We start from the raw sequence: 17,531 nt of genomic DNA on the forward strand, positions 1-17,531 counted from the left end.
GTGGAAATCTTATGATAACAAAGTTTAATTTTCATCATGGTGTTGTTGAAAAAGGAATTGTTTCATGTTATTGGTTAAACAACAATCAAGACGCACATCAACTGAATGCTATTAATATGCCAAGTCTCCATGCTTCACTTGTGCCTAACAACACCCTTTAACAAAATCGCTTTGGTAAAAACACAGCTTCGCATTGCTTATTGCTTCATTCCATTTCATACACTACATGAAAAAAACTAATATTTGCTTGATATGAATGTTTTTCATTCAGTGGAGTTGCATTCAATAATATTACATTAAAATGAACATTTTACTGAGCTGGGGACATTGGGATGGCATATAATGAGATGACAAGAGCAGCAAACCGAGAAATATATATTTGGAACGATTCTCTGGCTTGGTAAATGACCAGCACGTCTCTTAGGGAAGCTGTTTGGCTGAATCACAAAATGCCATTTCTAAACATTACACTCACCACAACTCAATCCAAAGCACTTGTTTAAATCAGATCCACTGAGAAAGATCCATACTGCGAATAGTTTTAACAGCTCCTTTACAACCTAGAGATGTTGTTGAATCTCAAACACTGACAATTTTTAAAGAACACATAGGTCTGTGAGGCTGCCAGGCTTTACTTTCAGCCAAATTACAGTATGTGAGTCAGTGCTATGTATCTGTGATATTTACAGGATTTAAGGGATAAAGCACTCTGCTCTGGAATAAATGTGTGCATAACATGTACAAGCTTATGGAATCCCATTTCCTCCCCAAAAAATAATGGTTTAGCAAATAATATAGAAATGGAAAATTATGAGATAAGTCATAATTTAAGATAAAAAAGTTGAAATTATGACATACTAAATCATAATTATGAGATAAAAAGTTATAATAATTAAAATGTTTAAATTGGCATAAAAGGTCATAATTGACTAAAAAATTATATCATTAAATTTTTTTTGACGCCAATAAAAAAAAAAAAAGTTAAAGACAAAAAGTTAAAATAATAAGATAAAAGTTCTCAATTGTGAAAAAAAAAGTCAACATTTTATGTCATAATTATTACTTTTGAACTTATAATTATCGTTTAGTATGTCATAATGACCTTTAACTTATGTATTACTTTCTGACTTTATATGTCATATCAAAACACATTTTTTATTTTGTGGCAGAAACAGACTTCCATACAATTACTATACTATTATACTTTCTCATTGACAAAAATCAATATATGGTTTAATACAGGTCTAATCAAATGCAGGTAGTTTGTTTTTGTCATGAGCAGTCAGTTTAAATATTAATATCCGAAAATATGCTGGAACAGTACACAAGAGGACAAAGAAAGAAGTTGTTGCCAGTCATCCTACCTTGCCTTTATCCCTCATTGAACCCTTGCCGAGGATGGACATCTTTGCTCCTGTTTCCTCTTGTAATCTTTTCATGGAATTGCCCCTGGGCCCCAGCAGTTTCCCAACAAAATTAAACTGTAATAGAGGAGAGAAAAGGCAATATGGTTGGTCTCTCACACTGCCTGCTTCCTAGACAGTTGCCTCAGTTACCTCACAGTCAATAAAACACATTCAAAAGTAAGTTGGTTTTTCTCATCATGCACAAAAACTACAGTGAGAGAATGAAAAATTCTTTTTGGGTTCAAAATTAAATCTGTGGCAGTCGTCGATCATTTTTAGGTTCAGGTCTTTCAGAAGCGATCAAAAAAGATGTGAGAGCCTATACCTGTTTCTGCAGGCTACTGCAGCCACTCATGTGTCTAATCGATGTTTGGGGTCAGTGGTTGGGCTCTGCTGCTTTCAGAGATATTATAACATGTACCAAATGCCAAAAGGGATCTTCAAAATGAATTCCATGCTTGAATGAGGCATAACATAATGAGTTAATTTCCAATGGGGATTCAAGTAATACTACCCAGATGATGAGCTATCCAACAACTCCCTTGGGGCAGCAAATAACATTTCTGTCACACGGCAGATCTCCGGTCACTGAGAACACTTGACCTTATTTAATGCACCTTCAGGAAAGTACAACAACACATGTGTGTGTTGGTGCACACATCTTTCTTAGGTCATCGTCAGTATATTCTGATTCAAATAACTAAGGCTGTGAAAAAAATCCCTCTCTGTCGAAATCTTCAGGCATGTTTACGATGAAACGCATACATTGTGTGCATACATACTCTCTTGAATGCATCTTAAAAACTGACATAGAAGAGAAGAAGTGGTTAAATAAAATTATTTTTTGTTTTCTTTGAACACAAAAAGTATTCTCATAGCATTATACAGTTAATGTTGAACTACTTATATTTTAATGATGTCCTAACTATTTGTCTGGGCCTTAAACATGTCAGTTGTGTTGCTGTCTATGGCTACGTTCACACTGCAGGCTGAAACGACCTAATTCCGATTTTTTTTGCCCCTATGCGACCTGTATCTGATCTTTTCATGACAGTCTGAACGACACAGAGCCGATCTTTTCAAATGTGACCCAGGCCACTTGGGTATGTGGTCCTGAATCCGATACGTATCCGATCTTTTGAAATGAGACCTCCGTCTGAACAGCCAGACCACATGTATCCGACCCGTACGTCATTGATACGCTACAAACGTCATACGTCTGCGTTGAAGTAGGCGGGAACGAGAAGATAAACTGATGAATTCTGTATTAGTGAAGCCACTCACATCAGTATCCCACCACTCCTGGCTGTGACTCCGCACCCACACGTTTCTCTGTACCGACGTTGCTAACACTGCTCCACAAAACACCATGGCCAAAAACCTTGCTCTCCTCCTTCTTTTTAATTTTTCTTCTTAAAACGAGAAGATTGTAATTGTGCTGGCTCCGTTGGGAAAATAACTTTAATATTGCTAAAAGAGCTCCGCTGTTGACTACACTGTTGTTGACATCCATGTTTAACGTTAGCTACTTCCGCAAACAACGAGTGACGTTGTTGAGCGTTGAGTACTCTTCTGCGCATGCGGGTCACTTCTGGGTCATTTCACGTTCACACAGGAGATCACAAAAGGTCGCAATTAATTGGAAATGTGAACGGCCTTGCAAAAAAATCGAAAAATTTTTCAAAAAATCGGAATTGAGCATTAAGCCTTGCAGTGTGAACGTAGCCTATGTTGGACCAGAAAGCTCTAGAATTTCATCAAAAATATTTTAATTTGTGTTCTGAAGATGAACGAAGGTCATATTAGTTTGTAATGACATGAGGGTGAGTAATAAATGACAATTAAATTTTTTGGGTGCGCTATCCCTTTAAGATTAAGAGGCCCAAATAAATAAATAAATATTGATTGTGTATAACTAGTCCACTAATGTGACGATTTAACTATAACACAAATAAAGCATTCTGTATGGAACCCATTTGTAAAATCTGACATTGCATAATTTTAGCGATAAGCGATATGGCTGTTTACTACAGTATTTGTATATTTCCAGCCCCAATGAGCCAGACATTACTCAGGGAAGTAATTCGTCCTTCAAATGTTTGCAAAGGTTAGCTGATATGTGGCGGCCAGAATGAAACAGTTGGCAATAACACATGTTGACATACCCTGCCTAGCACATGGCTGGAAACTCCTCAACACATGCTCTTCCCAGTCAGGCTGTAGATGCAGCTGTAGGGAACTTTAGCTGATGAAATGCAGAAGAACCGTCACCGAATTTGGCCAGAGTCACAAAGCAAATGCAAACAGTTTCAGGTGAAAGGGTGAGGTGTGGGTAGGGCAGTATATTTAGCAACACTGCAGCACTGCGCCAAGGCGGCATGACCAACTCTCTCGGAGCGGCTGAGCTGGAGGTGTGCCGTTTGCATCCCCTCTGATGCGGTGTGTATGACAGGAATACTCTGCAGCTGGCTGGGTGCCTCTGAGCAGATGGTTGCCTCAGCTACAGTGTGAAGATGCTCACTGGGCGGCTGCAGTGGAGTGGCCTGTTTTCATTAAGCTAATGAATGTCTGGAGCCACTCTCCTGCTCCATGGTGGGCAATTTAGGCTTTATTAGGGGGCACAGTTCAGTGCAAGATGAGGTTTGAAGTGATGCAAGCTGTCCCTCGCAGTCCCCGTCAGAGGCAGGCCACAGAATGATGGGCATTATGCAGCACTGACAGGCTGAGGATGATAAACCTGACAACCGGAGGCATAAGTGTCAAACCGCATCGGCTTATTATGAGCAAATGGGACTTCTAAGAAAGAGTGCATAGTGTGCTGTTGTGATGTAGACTAAATCACTAGCTCTTCACTAACACTTCTGGAATCTGGATCAGTGTGTACGTCAGAAAACACTTCCAAAATCCAGGAAAAGCATTCGCTGTTGTGTTTATTGATAACTAAAAAATCTTGGATGGCTATTCAGTGTGCTGTCATGCAGAATCGCTTATTTTGGTGTGTGTGTGGCTGGCTGAACAAATGACTTTTCACACATGAGTCCCTTTGACAGAGACCTTCACCTGCGCTCAGAGCTCTCTCGTGTGCATTACATTGATTTCTCTGTCAAAATCTTTACAGAAGTCATTCAAGCCAATCAGACCACTAAGCTCTTGATCAGTTTCATATTCGAACACTCACCAGACACATTTTACTATCATCACATACTGACAGTCATCCTATTGGAGACATTTTTGTTGATTCGTCCAATATGCTATAACTAAACAATTTGGAGACAAAAAGCATCTTTATCCATTGAAGGCCATGCAAAAATGTATTGATTTATTCAGAATCTGAAGATGCTGCACAGCAAAACTGCATAAATTAAAGCATTGATGAAAAATATCTTAGTCGTTTGACATACCCTGATGTGGACTCTAAAGCAGAAACTGTAGCTGCCGTGAGCACCCTGCTATCAGCTGTGCCACTGACCGAGTTTGCTGTTGAGTGCTTGTCCCGCCCTGAGAACGGTTGGCCGGCAACAGCTAAAACTCTGCCTGATGACGTGATTCCTTACTTTCCGGTAAGAGATGAATTGTATATTCATGACTCATATGTTTTGAGATGAGCACATAGGTTGATTGTACCATTTAGTTTACGTTCAAGGTTGGTCACTCTAGCTCAAGAGTGCCATCAAGGAATTGTGAGGACCAAGCAAAGGTCTTCACAATAAGACAGCTAGAACCACATATGCACTGCTAACTCCGGTTCAGTATCCAGCGGGCATTAGGCAGAAACTAAGCATGGATGTGGTGAGTCCTTTTGAGATAGGTCCTGCTAGCTGCAGATACAGTATGTTATTACATTACTTGACTATTACTCGAAATGACCAGAAGTGGCATTCAGATTGAATGTGACAGCAGCGACTGTTTTGAGTTTTCTGACATCAGTCTTCAGCCAAAAAGGGAATCCACTGGAGAAAGTTACTGACAATGGACGGACGGACATGGGACATGTCTCATTTGGCACAACTGCATACAGATCTCAGCTCGATGGAACAACCAAGTTCTGCCTCAACAACAGAAAATGTTGATAGACCAACAGAAGGACAGCATGTCAGAAGGAAACCTATGTGGCTAAATGACTATGTACTGTAAACCTTGATAGTAAGATTGAAACCAAGATATGTTTTAGGTTAAGTCAAACTGTTAAAATGTTTACATAAATGTTAATGTTGTACATGCTTCGTTAAAGGGGTCACATGATGCGATTTCAATTATTCCTTTCTCTTTGGATAGTTACAAGCTCTTGATGCATGAAGAAGATCTGTAAAGTTTGCAAAGAATACCTCTTTGGGTTTAAGACTTTATTATGAAAGTTAAGTCTCATATACGCCCTCCTAAAATGGCTTGTTTAAACATGCCCCACATGTCTACATCACGATGTGGGAAGATTTGCATAACACCACCCAAATTTTTAAGCAAAGGAAGAAGGAGTAATTTTTATTCTCACTGTTGCCACCGGCACCATGTTGTGGAGTTGCTGTGCGTTTCATTGTGAAGGTGAAACTACTTTGTTTGGCCTTCCAAAAGAGGACACAATTACAAATCAGTAGTTAAGTTGTGTTTACAGCACTGTTCCAGAACAGTTAAACCCAGACATTCAGATCTGTGCAAGTGCATTTTACAGAGGACCAGGACTGTTTCCTGGAAGAGTAACCTACAATGTTTCTATAAAGTGGCGAGTTTTAATAGAGTAGAGCATGTTGTTTGTCGTTTCTCTGATCACAAATGCAGACATCGTTTTATATTTACGTGGCATGATATTCAACGCAACACTTAAAAATACAGCATACGTCATTATAATCAGTAATTATGTCCCTACTGGATGCATCAAATACCTCGTTTGTAATGGGTTTTATTGGTTTTGTCTCGTCCAATGGCATAACATGGCATAACAGTATGTGAGGGGCATAACAGTTCCACTATATACTTGAGGCATTCAGCCAAACACAACGTACTGGATAGCTGGCCAATCAGAGCACACCTCGATTTTCAGACCGATGAGCTTTGTAAAAATCTATGTATTTCATAAAGAGGAGAAACAATAATGTACAGTATGTGGAAAATAATGTTTTTGATTTTTTTACCTTAAACCACATAAACACATCATTACACCAAATTTATGCTCAAGAACAAAATAATGTTCTTTTTAGCAACATCAAATGACCCCTTTATTACAAGATATTGTTCAGTAAATGGGTAAAATATAAAAGAGAAAAACCTAATAAAGATTTAGCAAATTCTTGAACTACTAGGTCTTTTGTTGATGTTTGTATTACTGTACAATTGCCATGAAAGTACAGGTGTTATTGGTAAGTTGGGGGAGATGTTGTGGTCAATGATAAAGCTTGTTGGTGTAGAAGTACCTCTAGGGGGAGTTGTTGTAAGGAATTGTCATGCACGTAAGCATGTAAGCGAAAGATAAATGTTTTTTTGGGGGGAGGGGGTGCTTCAGTAAACTGATGAACATATTAAGATAAGTGTGTTATTTTCTGATATATGCCGATGACACAGAAAACTTCTCTCTTCTGCTGTCCCAGTCTCAACACACTTTATGCAAATTGCTCCTCTACACTTATCTAAGTCTTTGAATATTTTGTTTTCATTCTGCAAGATGAAAGGTGCATATTCTTATCTGCCATGAAAGAACAATATACTAATTTATTTTTGGTGCATCTTTTCACAGCATCAAAAAATTGGAAAAGTATATCTTGAGGGACAGACACACAATTTCAATCTGCTGCCTATTTACAATGACTGAATATGATATACACATTAAACTAAAGAGATATTAAGCACAAGACACATGCTAACTTGTGTTATTTATGGATATGGGCTTCAGACTGTGCCAATTAAACCTGGAATTATATACTCTCCAGAAATAGCTACAACAGCTACATTCTGCATCTTATGCTGTATAAATGACTATGATGTCTAGGGCCAATAAACTTCTAAATATCCTCAAGGCTGTTTCAGCAAAAATGGCACAAAACACCTCAAGCTTCACAACAGAATGTGCTGCCAGCCAAAGTTGGCAAAGGAAACACTTAACATAACCATTAGTGCAGTTAGGCTGTTTGCCTCTGTTTGAGTTGGAGGTGGAAACATAGCACCCTTGCCATAAGCTGTGAAACCAGATAAGATCCGCAGATGGGGTTAGATTTCTACTTCCATTGTAGCCAGCTGTGCAGCTAGCGAGGCCTAGCACTGGCTGATAGCAGGATTATTGCTGGGGACTAGGATGAGATGTAATAATGGCCAGGAGAAATGACTTGGCCGCAGTCAATGGACATGGGCATTAGCAGAGAATGGCTGAAACAGTGGCAGCGCACTATGGTGTTAAATAGAGGTGGGAGTCAAAGGACCAGTGCTAGCTGTTAGTGGAGGCTAATGAGCTGAGAAAGAGGGAGAGCTTTGATACTGGCCAGTATTCACCTTATTTTATTAGCTTTAACATCAAAATAAGTCAGGATGATGACTAATAAAACGTATATTTGAATATTTATAATAAATACCGGTACACTTATTATACTGTTCAAATGTATGGAGTTGTTACAATTTTGTGATGTGATTTTAAATACTTTTTTACGTTTCTATTCATTTATTTATACATTTTAAAGAACTCTTATGCTTACCATGGTTGCATTTATTTAAATGATTAAATATTATTACACTTTAAAATAACTGTTTTCTGTTTTATATATTTTAAAATGTGATTTATGTTGATAACACTTGTGCTTCTTAATATTTTTGTAGAAAATGTAATAAATTTTTTCAGGATTGTTTTGTGGAGAAAAAAAACAGCATTACTTTGAAATATAATTTTTTTGTAACACTGTAAAAGTCCTTACTGTTACATTTGATAAAATGAATGGGTACTTGCTTAAAAAAATATTTTTTGACTTTATATATGCCTGACTTTTTTTTTTTACAGTATTATAAATATGAGCAATATGGAAAGAGTTTAAAGTAAAATTGTAATGTTTAAGCCTTGAAACCTTTATCATATCATTATCACATTAACATTAACAGACCTTTCTTAACATTAATAGATCTAATAATAATGATACTAAAATAATGATTAATATAACTTATATAAGCAATAGAATAATAATATTGTTGTTGATGTTATAATAATATTTAAGCATATTTATTTAAAAAATGCGTGAAAATAAGATGCACATAACAATCACGCATGATATCAGACTAAAAACGCATGTTCCAACATTCTGAACATTGTGTTCAGTGCAGCTCTAGAAAAGGTAACAGCCTGAGGAAAAGTTGATGATGGATCCCCTGCATTACAGAACCCATATTGAGCTCTGACACTCTGGGGCTGACAGCACAGATGCAGGGTAAACAAACAGCGCATTAAGACCATCTCAGAGTCAGGAGGCTGACAGGTTAAAAGACTGCTACCCATACAGATGAGAGGCATCCACTCTCTTCCCCAGACTACATTTCCCATGTCACTTTGGTGTCTGCTCTTAAAACGAAATGCTGTCCTGGAAAGGTCAAAAAGCTAGAAAGGCACACATTTACAAGTTTTCCAAGTGCAAATATATTTGTTTGCTAAAGATTATGGCAGCAGCATCACAATGAATGCCTTTCTGCTGGCTGCTTAGTGAGTGTGTTCTCCCATGGGGCGCTGGTCATTTGAAACATACTGGGATAAGCCTTATAAACCGATTAGGAAAGAAGCCATATTCCCATAGGCTCAGTGTTTCTTTCCATGACTTTCCGTCTCTCCAAATCTTGAACCAACAACAGTACACCACAAGAAAACATCATTATCGGAGCTCATGTTTGCAATCATATAAATAACCTTCCTCAAAACAAATAAAAGGCGCCTCAGCAGGCTTTTAGTTCATTAAGAAGATACAACTTCCTCACTATTGTTGATTTTTTTTTTCTACTGTGTGCTGTTCGATTCTGAATCTGTTCAGCAGCTTATCTATGTTAAACACCTTTGACAAGGTTGGTCGGCCTTTGGGACTAGGGAATTCTTTGACAAGACAACAATTGGATTATCTTTCTGTGCAGAGCTTGCCTACACCTCCATGTAAAGGTCATATAACTGGAGACAAATAAGCCACAATCTATGGGGACAACAACACCGGCATTACTATTCAACGGATTAGTTGTGTTTTCAAAACTATAAAGGCAAACCTTGTGGTAGATCTGTTTATGTCTTTTCTTGTTGCTGGTTTTTAATGAAAGGTTTAGGTAAAGCTGGGTGTTAACTACTGCAATAAAACAGCATTGTGAATTCTCGACGCTACACTACAATGGTTTTATGAATATCTTCAAGATCTTTTGGGTCAATACAACTACAGTTCTTGCTGTCAAATGCTTAAAAAATACATCCCCATGCTTTCATTTCTTGCATGCCTGACTTTCTTTACAACACTTTAACTGGGAAGCAATTTAGCAATGATAATAATGTCAAATTCTAATGTTAAAGCCTTGAATCCTTTAAAAAAACACTAAGTCAGATCGAATTTAGCATACACATAATAATAACAATATTAATAATTAGTTATTTAATAATTATTATAATTATATAAGCTAAATTTTGTTTCAATCTATCAATATTACGAGTTATGATAATAAATAATTATACATTCTTCATTATATGCTAAATATGCAATATGCTTGTATATACTATTTATACACAGTATATACATACAGTGTGTGTGTGTGTGTGTGTGTGTGTGTGTGTGTGTGTGTGTGTGTGTGTATAAAAAGTTTTTCCCATTCATTACATAGAATACCTATGTATTATATTAATACTTCTCATTATGACATTTATATGAATGTATTTCTGAAGGGAACTACTGACTTCAGAAAAGTTTTGATGTCATTTTTCCTTTATAACCTTCATATAATGTATTTAAAATCAAGTAAACACTAAATTATGCCGTTCCATAAGGGCCACCTGCTGTCAGAGAGAGTGAATTTATTTTCTCATTCAGCCTGTCTGTCATTTTTTACAAACACTCGCACCTTTGATAACTGTGCATGTTGTTTTGTCTGACTGTACATCCCACATGAAAAAATACTATAGTCATTTATGTGGTAATTCTATGGTTGCTGTGGTAATATAACAACCATACTTATATAAACAAATTACTTTACCCAATACTGTACTAAGTTTTCTACAAATATAGGGTATAATATAATAAATACACCACAGTTTACTGTAGTAAAAACTAAAGTATATATCACAGTATTTATTACAGTTTATCAGTTCACTATAGTTAATGCTACAGTATGCTGTAGCATTCATTATCAAAGTTTTGTAAATATTATAATATATTCAGTATAATACACTTTACTATAGTATGGTTCAAAAACACTATAGTATTTACTATAAATTACTATAGTATTTTTTCATGTGGGATGTACCAGCAGCGCGCAGCACTTGGCACCACTAAATTACATTTTATTTTTCCCATATTGCCATTAATATACATCTCCTGACTGCACTGTTATTTGTAAAATAGGGGCTTTATGGAGTGTATACATGGCTATAAGTATAACAGTTTATATTTCATTAATTTAGGGAAATAAACAAGTGTCTTAGCCCTCAAGGCCCTCAATGGGCCAACCAATTGCTGCTTGAAAAGCAAAATGTTATTGATAGTGTAAAAAAAATATCACCTTTGAAGCATATGCTGATTGATGGACTAGCATTACTCAACATTACTTACTACCTTCCAGCAACACTACATTCAGTGAAGGTAAAATAGTAAAAAATAATAATAGTTCATATAAATGGAACCAGAATCTGAAAATGTCTAACTATACACAACCCTACATATGAAGATCCTTATACTGTAATAAATGTTACATTTTGACATTGCCAAACTTAAAAATAAGTTGACAGTAAGTAATACAGTATTGAGCATTGAGTAGTTGAGTATTGTGCATTTTTCCTTACCACAATTTTTTTTTAATAGTTGTTTAATGATTTTAATTGAACCGGAACCTGAACATTTCTAATGATTCCCAACCCTATTTAGTTGTTTTAGTAGCAATTGCTACATTTTTGCAAAAATCATTTCATGGCCAGGAAAAAAAGAAAACATAGCTGGCAAATTTTCTCAAGTCACCAGCCACTGGCAGATGTGGCAAAAAGTTATTTTTAGGCCCAGCTTGCAAGTGTAGAAATTAGGACAAAAGTATTGTAATTATTTCCCTACTGTAGTATAAGGTAAAATAATATACCTGTGAAATACTCATTTTCAAATATTTAACAGTGCAATTGTTTTACAATATATGGTTATTACTGTCAATGGAATAATAATATAAAATTATTAATATTCTAATTTGTTTGACTTCCAAATTCATCAGTGTGAATATAAGTTAGACTGAGCCACTATATCACAACTAAAAAGTATATTTTAAAATTCATTTTTTTCTTTGTTTAGTTTTTTTCTCTCAACCGGTGTTGGGTGGGGGGGGGGGGGGGGTTACGATAGATAGATAGATAGATAGATATTATATCATGATTTGACATGGGATTGAAATAGTGCAGCATAGCAGTCAGAAAATTGGCTGAAAAAAAAAGGCGATGCAGCTACCGCCTCGATCCAGGTGCTGATCATGCAAGTTTTTTTGCAGCACGAACATGTGCTACTGAACATGTGTTTGTCAATTTAATGTTCAACCCAATGGAATCAGGTGAATGATAGCATATACTCCGCACCATTTTGATTCATCAGCGTACACTGCACCAAAACAAGCTTAGCGTCTACTATGCCTCTAATGAGTCTCTGCACAAACAGATGTACCCATAGGACATTTGCTAAGTCTTAATTAGAATCCTCTGACAAATCAGACACCAGGGCGGTCTGGCTACTTTGTAAACCCGTGCAAACACAATGAATTACACTACAGTGTAAACCAAGACATCCCAAATGTTTACGCACGTTACCCCTTTTGCTGATCAGATAACACTAGCCCCTTATGGGAAAAAATTGCAGCCATGCTCAGATGTGCAGAAACGCCCTTTGATAGAATGCCCAAATCCATCTCTTAAAACTAAATACAGTGGTTTCCATGGCGACCGTGTCTTTGACTATACTAGATGGTGATGCAGTACCCCATTCATCTCTTGGCCTTCTTTTTGGTCTATATGGGTGTGACACTCTCTTGATTTCTCTCAGTTCTCAGGTATCTGAGGTCTGTGTCAGCAGGGCTATATTTCATTGCAAACCACTGACTGAGCTTCTCTGCAAGTTATGGTAAATCAAACACTTTATTTGCATACAGATAAAAGACACTGATGAAAAAGTGAAAACAGTGTGCAGTTTTTTCTGATGTCGCAATGAAATACATACAGATCTGTGCATAGAACAGTAACAGAGGTAATACGAGTCAGGAGAAAAAATATCCGGTGATTCAACATTTGGTGGACACCGTCCAAAACACATCAACTAAGTACATTTGTTGAGTTTTTTAATGCAGTAGCAGAAACTGGATTCCCAACAAGATATAGGGGGGACCTGGAGCAATTTAACAAATTAAATGTTCTCAATGATGTGAGATGACACTTACTCACAATATGTTCAGTAAAGTTCTCACTCTAACTGAGAAAAAACATGTTTTACATGCATTGTAAAACTGAACAATGAAATGCGTTAATTTCACTTAAACATTACCGAAAGCTAACTGTACTTAAAAGAAAAAGTTACATAAACTAAAGAAGTTTTTATGTTAAGCTGAATTTAAACTAAATGTGTTGCAGCAAATTTCTAATTCCCAGAATGCTTTGATATATATATATATATATATATATATATATATATATATATATATATTATATATTAGGGATGCACGATAAATATCGCCCAATATTTAATGCACATTTTGTCAGTAATGCCGGTTCTATTTTTTTTTTATATTTATCGTGCATCCCTAATATATATACATATATATATACATATATATATATATATATATATATATATATATATATATATATATATATATATATATATATATATATATATATATATATATATACACAAAAACTCTCCATAAGCCTAATGGTTTTTATACAAACTGTATTTTCTATCTCTCTAAATCAATCCTACACCTAAATCTACCCCTTACAGAAAACTTTGTGCAATTTTTAGATTTTCAAAAAAAAAAAACATTTTGTATGCTGTTTAAGCCTTTTGAATTATGGGGGACACCAAAAGTGTCCTCATAAATCACATTCAAATTGTAATGTCATACCCATGTCATTATATCAAACTGTGTCCTCCTCATAAACCAGATAAATGTGCACACACTCTCATATTAGTTTACATTTTTTGTGGACATGTGGTCGTCATAATGTAGGGAATAACAGGTACACACACACTTCTTGTATTAAATTCAATTGCTATTGAAGATTATCAGAAGTCTGGTGATGGCACTGTTTTGTTATTGTCTTATATTTAGCCAACATTCTTTATCCAAGAAGAGACATTAGTGGTCTGTGAATTATAAAACGAAAATGTTACAATTGTCCCTGTTTTACCATACTTTTCCCCAGTGTTTTCTGTAACCTTGCCAACTCAGCACAGAGGCGTCATTGAACTTAATATTCAATGAATAAGATAATTTAAACAATACCAGCTGTCAGTGCCACTGTAAATGCATTGAATTTTTCATTTCACATTTCATTTTAAATAAAGAAAGTGCTCTGCATTAATTTGGAGAAAACAATCAACGTACCATGAATGTATATTGAACTCATGCATTATAACACAGCAGTGATGTGCAATTAATATCTTGTCAGGAAGAACAAAGATATTGTAAGCAATGGGGTAATGCGTTAAAAGTCTCAGTTTGAAACAATGCAGACCAATATAGATTTAGAACAAGTAATTCATGTCAAGGTCAATATAAACATTAGAACAAATAGTCAAAAGATACATAACAAACTGCCTTTCAAGGTCCACAAAGGCCTATTCTTTATTATGCAAATACATAAACTAAACTAAAGTTAGCCTAATTTAATGAGAGGATCAAAGAAACCAAGACCGACTCCAGCTCAGTTATTCTGAGCTGCAGCCCAGATGCTCTTCCTTGGAGACAGTCTCATCAAGCATGATTAGACAAAACTCGGAGACAGCGCTGTCGTCACACACGGATTAATAAACCACACATAGATAAATCCTGAGGATTTGTAACAGAGAACATAACACAAAGTCTAGACTCTATAAGCTATTATCTGTTATAGTCCACAAGTTCATTGATCAACTGATGTTGAGGTGTAGTGCTTTCTAACCGTCAGAGAGAGATGGCTCGTAAATGCAGCAAAAGATTTAAGCTCTATATCAAGTGCCATGGCAAGTAAAAGAATATAGCATGAATACCTGTATACCTTTTCTTAGCAGGACTTTCACTAATGCACTGACACAATTTTTGTCTAAATAAGTATTTTAAATTATTAATGATTGACTTTAAGTGAGTTATAAAAAGAAATGACTGCAATGACTGCAAAGGTAATCTAAAATTTTAATCATGAGAATTGAGTATAAAAAGTCAAATACAGACCTTTCAAACAATACCGATGATCATAACCAATATGGTAGCAATATGTTGTGCATCATAAGGTTTTTTTATCCTCTCTCACCCAGACTCTTCCTCCCAAAACCTGCTTCAGTCTGCAGTTACTGAAAGAAAAGTCAGGATTCCCATAGCTCTCCATAAGGCTCTAAAAATCATTCATCATGTCTCAAATCAATAATAACTGCTAAAATAACTTGCACACATTGACTCTATTTTGTGCAGTCGTGTTTTGCAACGAAACTACTTCTTTCACCTGAAAAATATAACTCTTCACAAAAACATATCTTTTTTATGGTTATATTTGGGGGGAAAATAAACCCTTTTACCCTATTACCAAAAACGATATGTAAATAAAATCTCGGAAACGTACATAATCTACACATAACATTAATCAATCCAATTACATTGGACAGATATTTCTCACGTTCCAGGAATATCAAAAGAGAACTTTGCCATAAAATTTACGTAACTACAAAGCAGCCAAGATCCTGAGGAAAGGGGATTTGGGAAAACAAAAATCCATTGTTACAACTCGAACAAGACATGTAAAATCTAAACCTAAGACGTGTTCTTTGTACTCTCTTTTTCGACAGCACAAATCTACTAAACCCATCAAACAGTCTGCACATTTTAGTACTCCAGGGATTCATTTCCTAAGGCAGAAACAGTAAAAAAACGAGGGAGCATATGAGAAGCTCAGAAGCTTTATGGATCCGTCTGTGTAATGCTCATGGGCTTTTTTCCACTCATTTTCAAAGCATCATTTTAAAGCAGCACAATGCTAAATAAAATAAAATGCTAAATAAAATGCACCAAACGTGATAAAAACAGAGTATTCTGAAATAAATAACCAGTTACCTGAAACTCTGTTTTTAGCTTACATCATAACATTCGTCGAATATACATCACTGAAACGTTATGTGGGATATTGTTTAACAATATATTGATGAATCAAACCAGTCAGTTCTGGCTCTCTAAACACTGAATTTCGATAATCAAACTTTCAGCAGCAATTAAACATAAGCACTCAGCGCCAAATACGCTACATGTCTAGTTTTTATGGCACATTTAAAGACTTCAGCTGTTAGCTGTGAATAAAAGCGATCAACATAACAGATACAAGAGCTACAAAGTCGAAGCCCCACAGGAAGATCAATCAACCAACAGACAATAACATGACACAAAACTGACCATGTTGCTAAATAAAATGGTTTTATGTCTCTCTCTTTTGGTGCTCGGATACTAAAAGTTCCTAACAGATGCGCGAGAGGCCAGCTGGTAAAAACAAGAATAATTTCCTGATTACGAAATGAGGCAGAATAATGTTTGAACAGGTAGAAACAGATGTGCATGCCTGTTACTCTTAAAGAGCCAGGAGTCTTTTCAGCTAGGACAGAAATATAGGATGTAAATAACAGCAGAACTGCAGTGCAGCACAAATCAGAGTCTGACACCATCTAGTTTGCTCCTGCCAGATACAGAACATATTAAGTCATTACCACGAGCACAGCAATCCCATAAAACTGATGAATTGCGTTTTGATCTTCTCTGATCTCCACATGACTAACATTTATTTGACCGGGACGTCATTGCTCTTTAAGTATGTTGCATGCAGCAATGAGGTCTTACCTTAGGATACTGCTGCACCGGGATCAGCACGCGCTCCGACAGCTTGATGTTTTTGTTGCTGATGATATCCAAGTATTTCTTCACCTCGCCATCTTTTCTCAACTCGTCTCCTTCAAACTTTTCAATCTCTGAATGAAAGAAGATAAAATTGCTCGGGTCAAATAATGTCATGATTTCCAGCCCAGAATACGAGTCAAAACTATTTTCAGCTTCCTGTGTCACGTTTATTAACAACAATTAAATAAATACTCTGTGTAGAACGTAACTTGTCGGCATAAGCCTGCTAAGCCCTTATTCGCATGACAAACACAAATTGAAAAGCTGCTGCGCAAAACTGTAATATTTTGTGCTTGAGGAATTTTATGGTGCTTTTGAGAATTGAGCCGGAGACTTAGCAGCCACACAACATTAAAGAGGCTTGAAATGAAGCTGTCACCTGGGTTCCTCCAGGGATCCCCTTCTGTCGCTGCTAAATTAATGCTCAGCAGAATTGAGAATTATGAACCTGTGCAATTCGTGTAAAACACGGAGTGGGGAAAGATGGTAAGGGAAGTCAGCAGGTGAAGGGAGACCATTATTTTTCACCTCAACTCTGGTGAGTCTCTCAGCTGCTTAGACCTGCAGAAAACCACATTGTCTCACTTTCACTTCTACACGGAATGTAGTGAGGAGGAGCAGCTTGGACTTTATCCCAATGTTAATAACATTTTGCAATAAACAGATAGAAAGCAATTATTTGCTTGTTATAAAATACTTTGCTGGAATTAAGAATAACAACAGAGGATAAAATCACTGAGAGAAAAAAATCATAAAAATGAGAGTTATTTTTGCAGTTATTTTGAACCAGCTGGTCTCAAGTTGATATTTGAGAATATATGAAGGATATAT

At 36.2% G+C, this 17,531-nt stretch overlaps 1 protein-coding gene across 4 annotated transcripts in view; it reads right to left on the reverse strand.

Moving 5' to 3' along the window:
* LOC132157140 (KH domain-containing, RNA-binding, signal transduction-associated protein 2) overlaps positions 1–17,531 on the reverse strand; it is a 66,589-nt gene that overhangs the window by 35,731 nt on the left and 13,327 nt on the right. For all 4 annotated transcript variants that reach the window (XR_009437524.1, XR_009437523.1, XM_059566336.1 and 1 more), the window contains exons 2-3: positions 16,644–16,771; positions 1,365–1,481 (exon numbers count right to left, since the gene is read on the reverse strand). Coding sequence is in view for 2 of the 4 variants with exons in the window: in XM_059566336.1 (XP_059422319.1) it covers positions 1,365–1,481; positions 16,644–16,771 (245 nt within the window). In the remaining 2 variants the exon portion in view is untranslated. The remainder of the gene's footprint in view (positions 1–1,364; positions 1,482–16,643; positions 16,772–17,531) is intronic.

The sequence above is a fragment of the Carassius carassius genome, chromosome 14 (genome assembly GCF_963082965.1).
Source record: "Carassius carassius chromosome 14, fCarCar2.1, whole genome shotgun sequence".
Classification (NCBI taxonomy): Eukaryota; Metazoa; Chordata; class Actinopteri; order Cypriniformes; family Cyprinidae; genus Carassius; species Carassius carassius.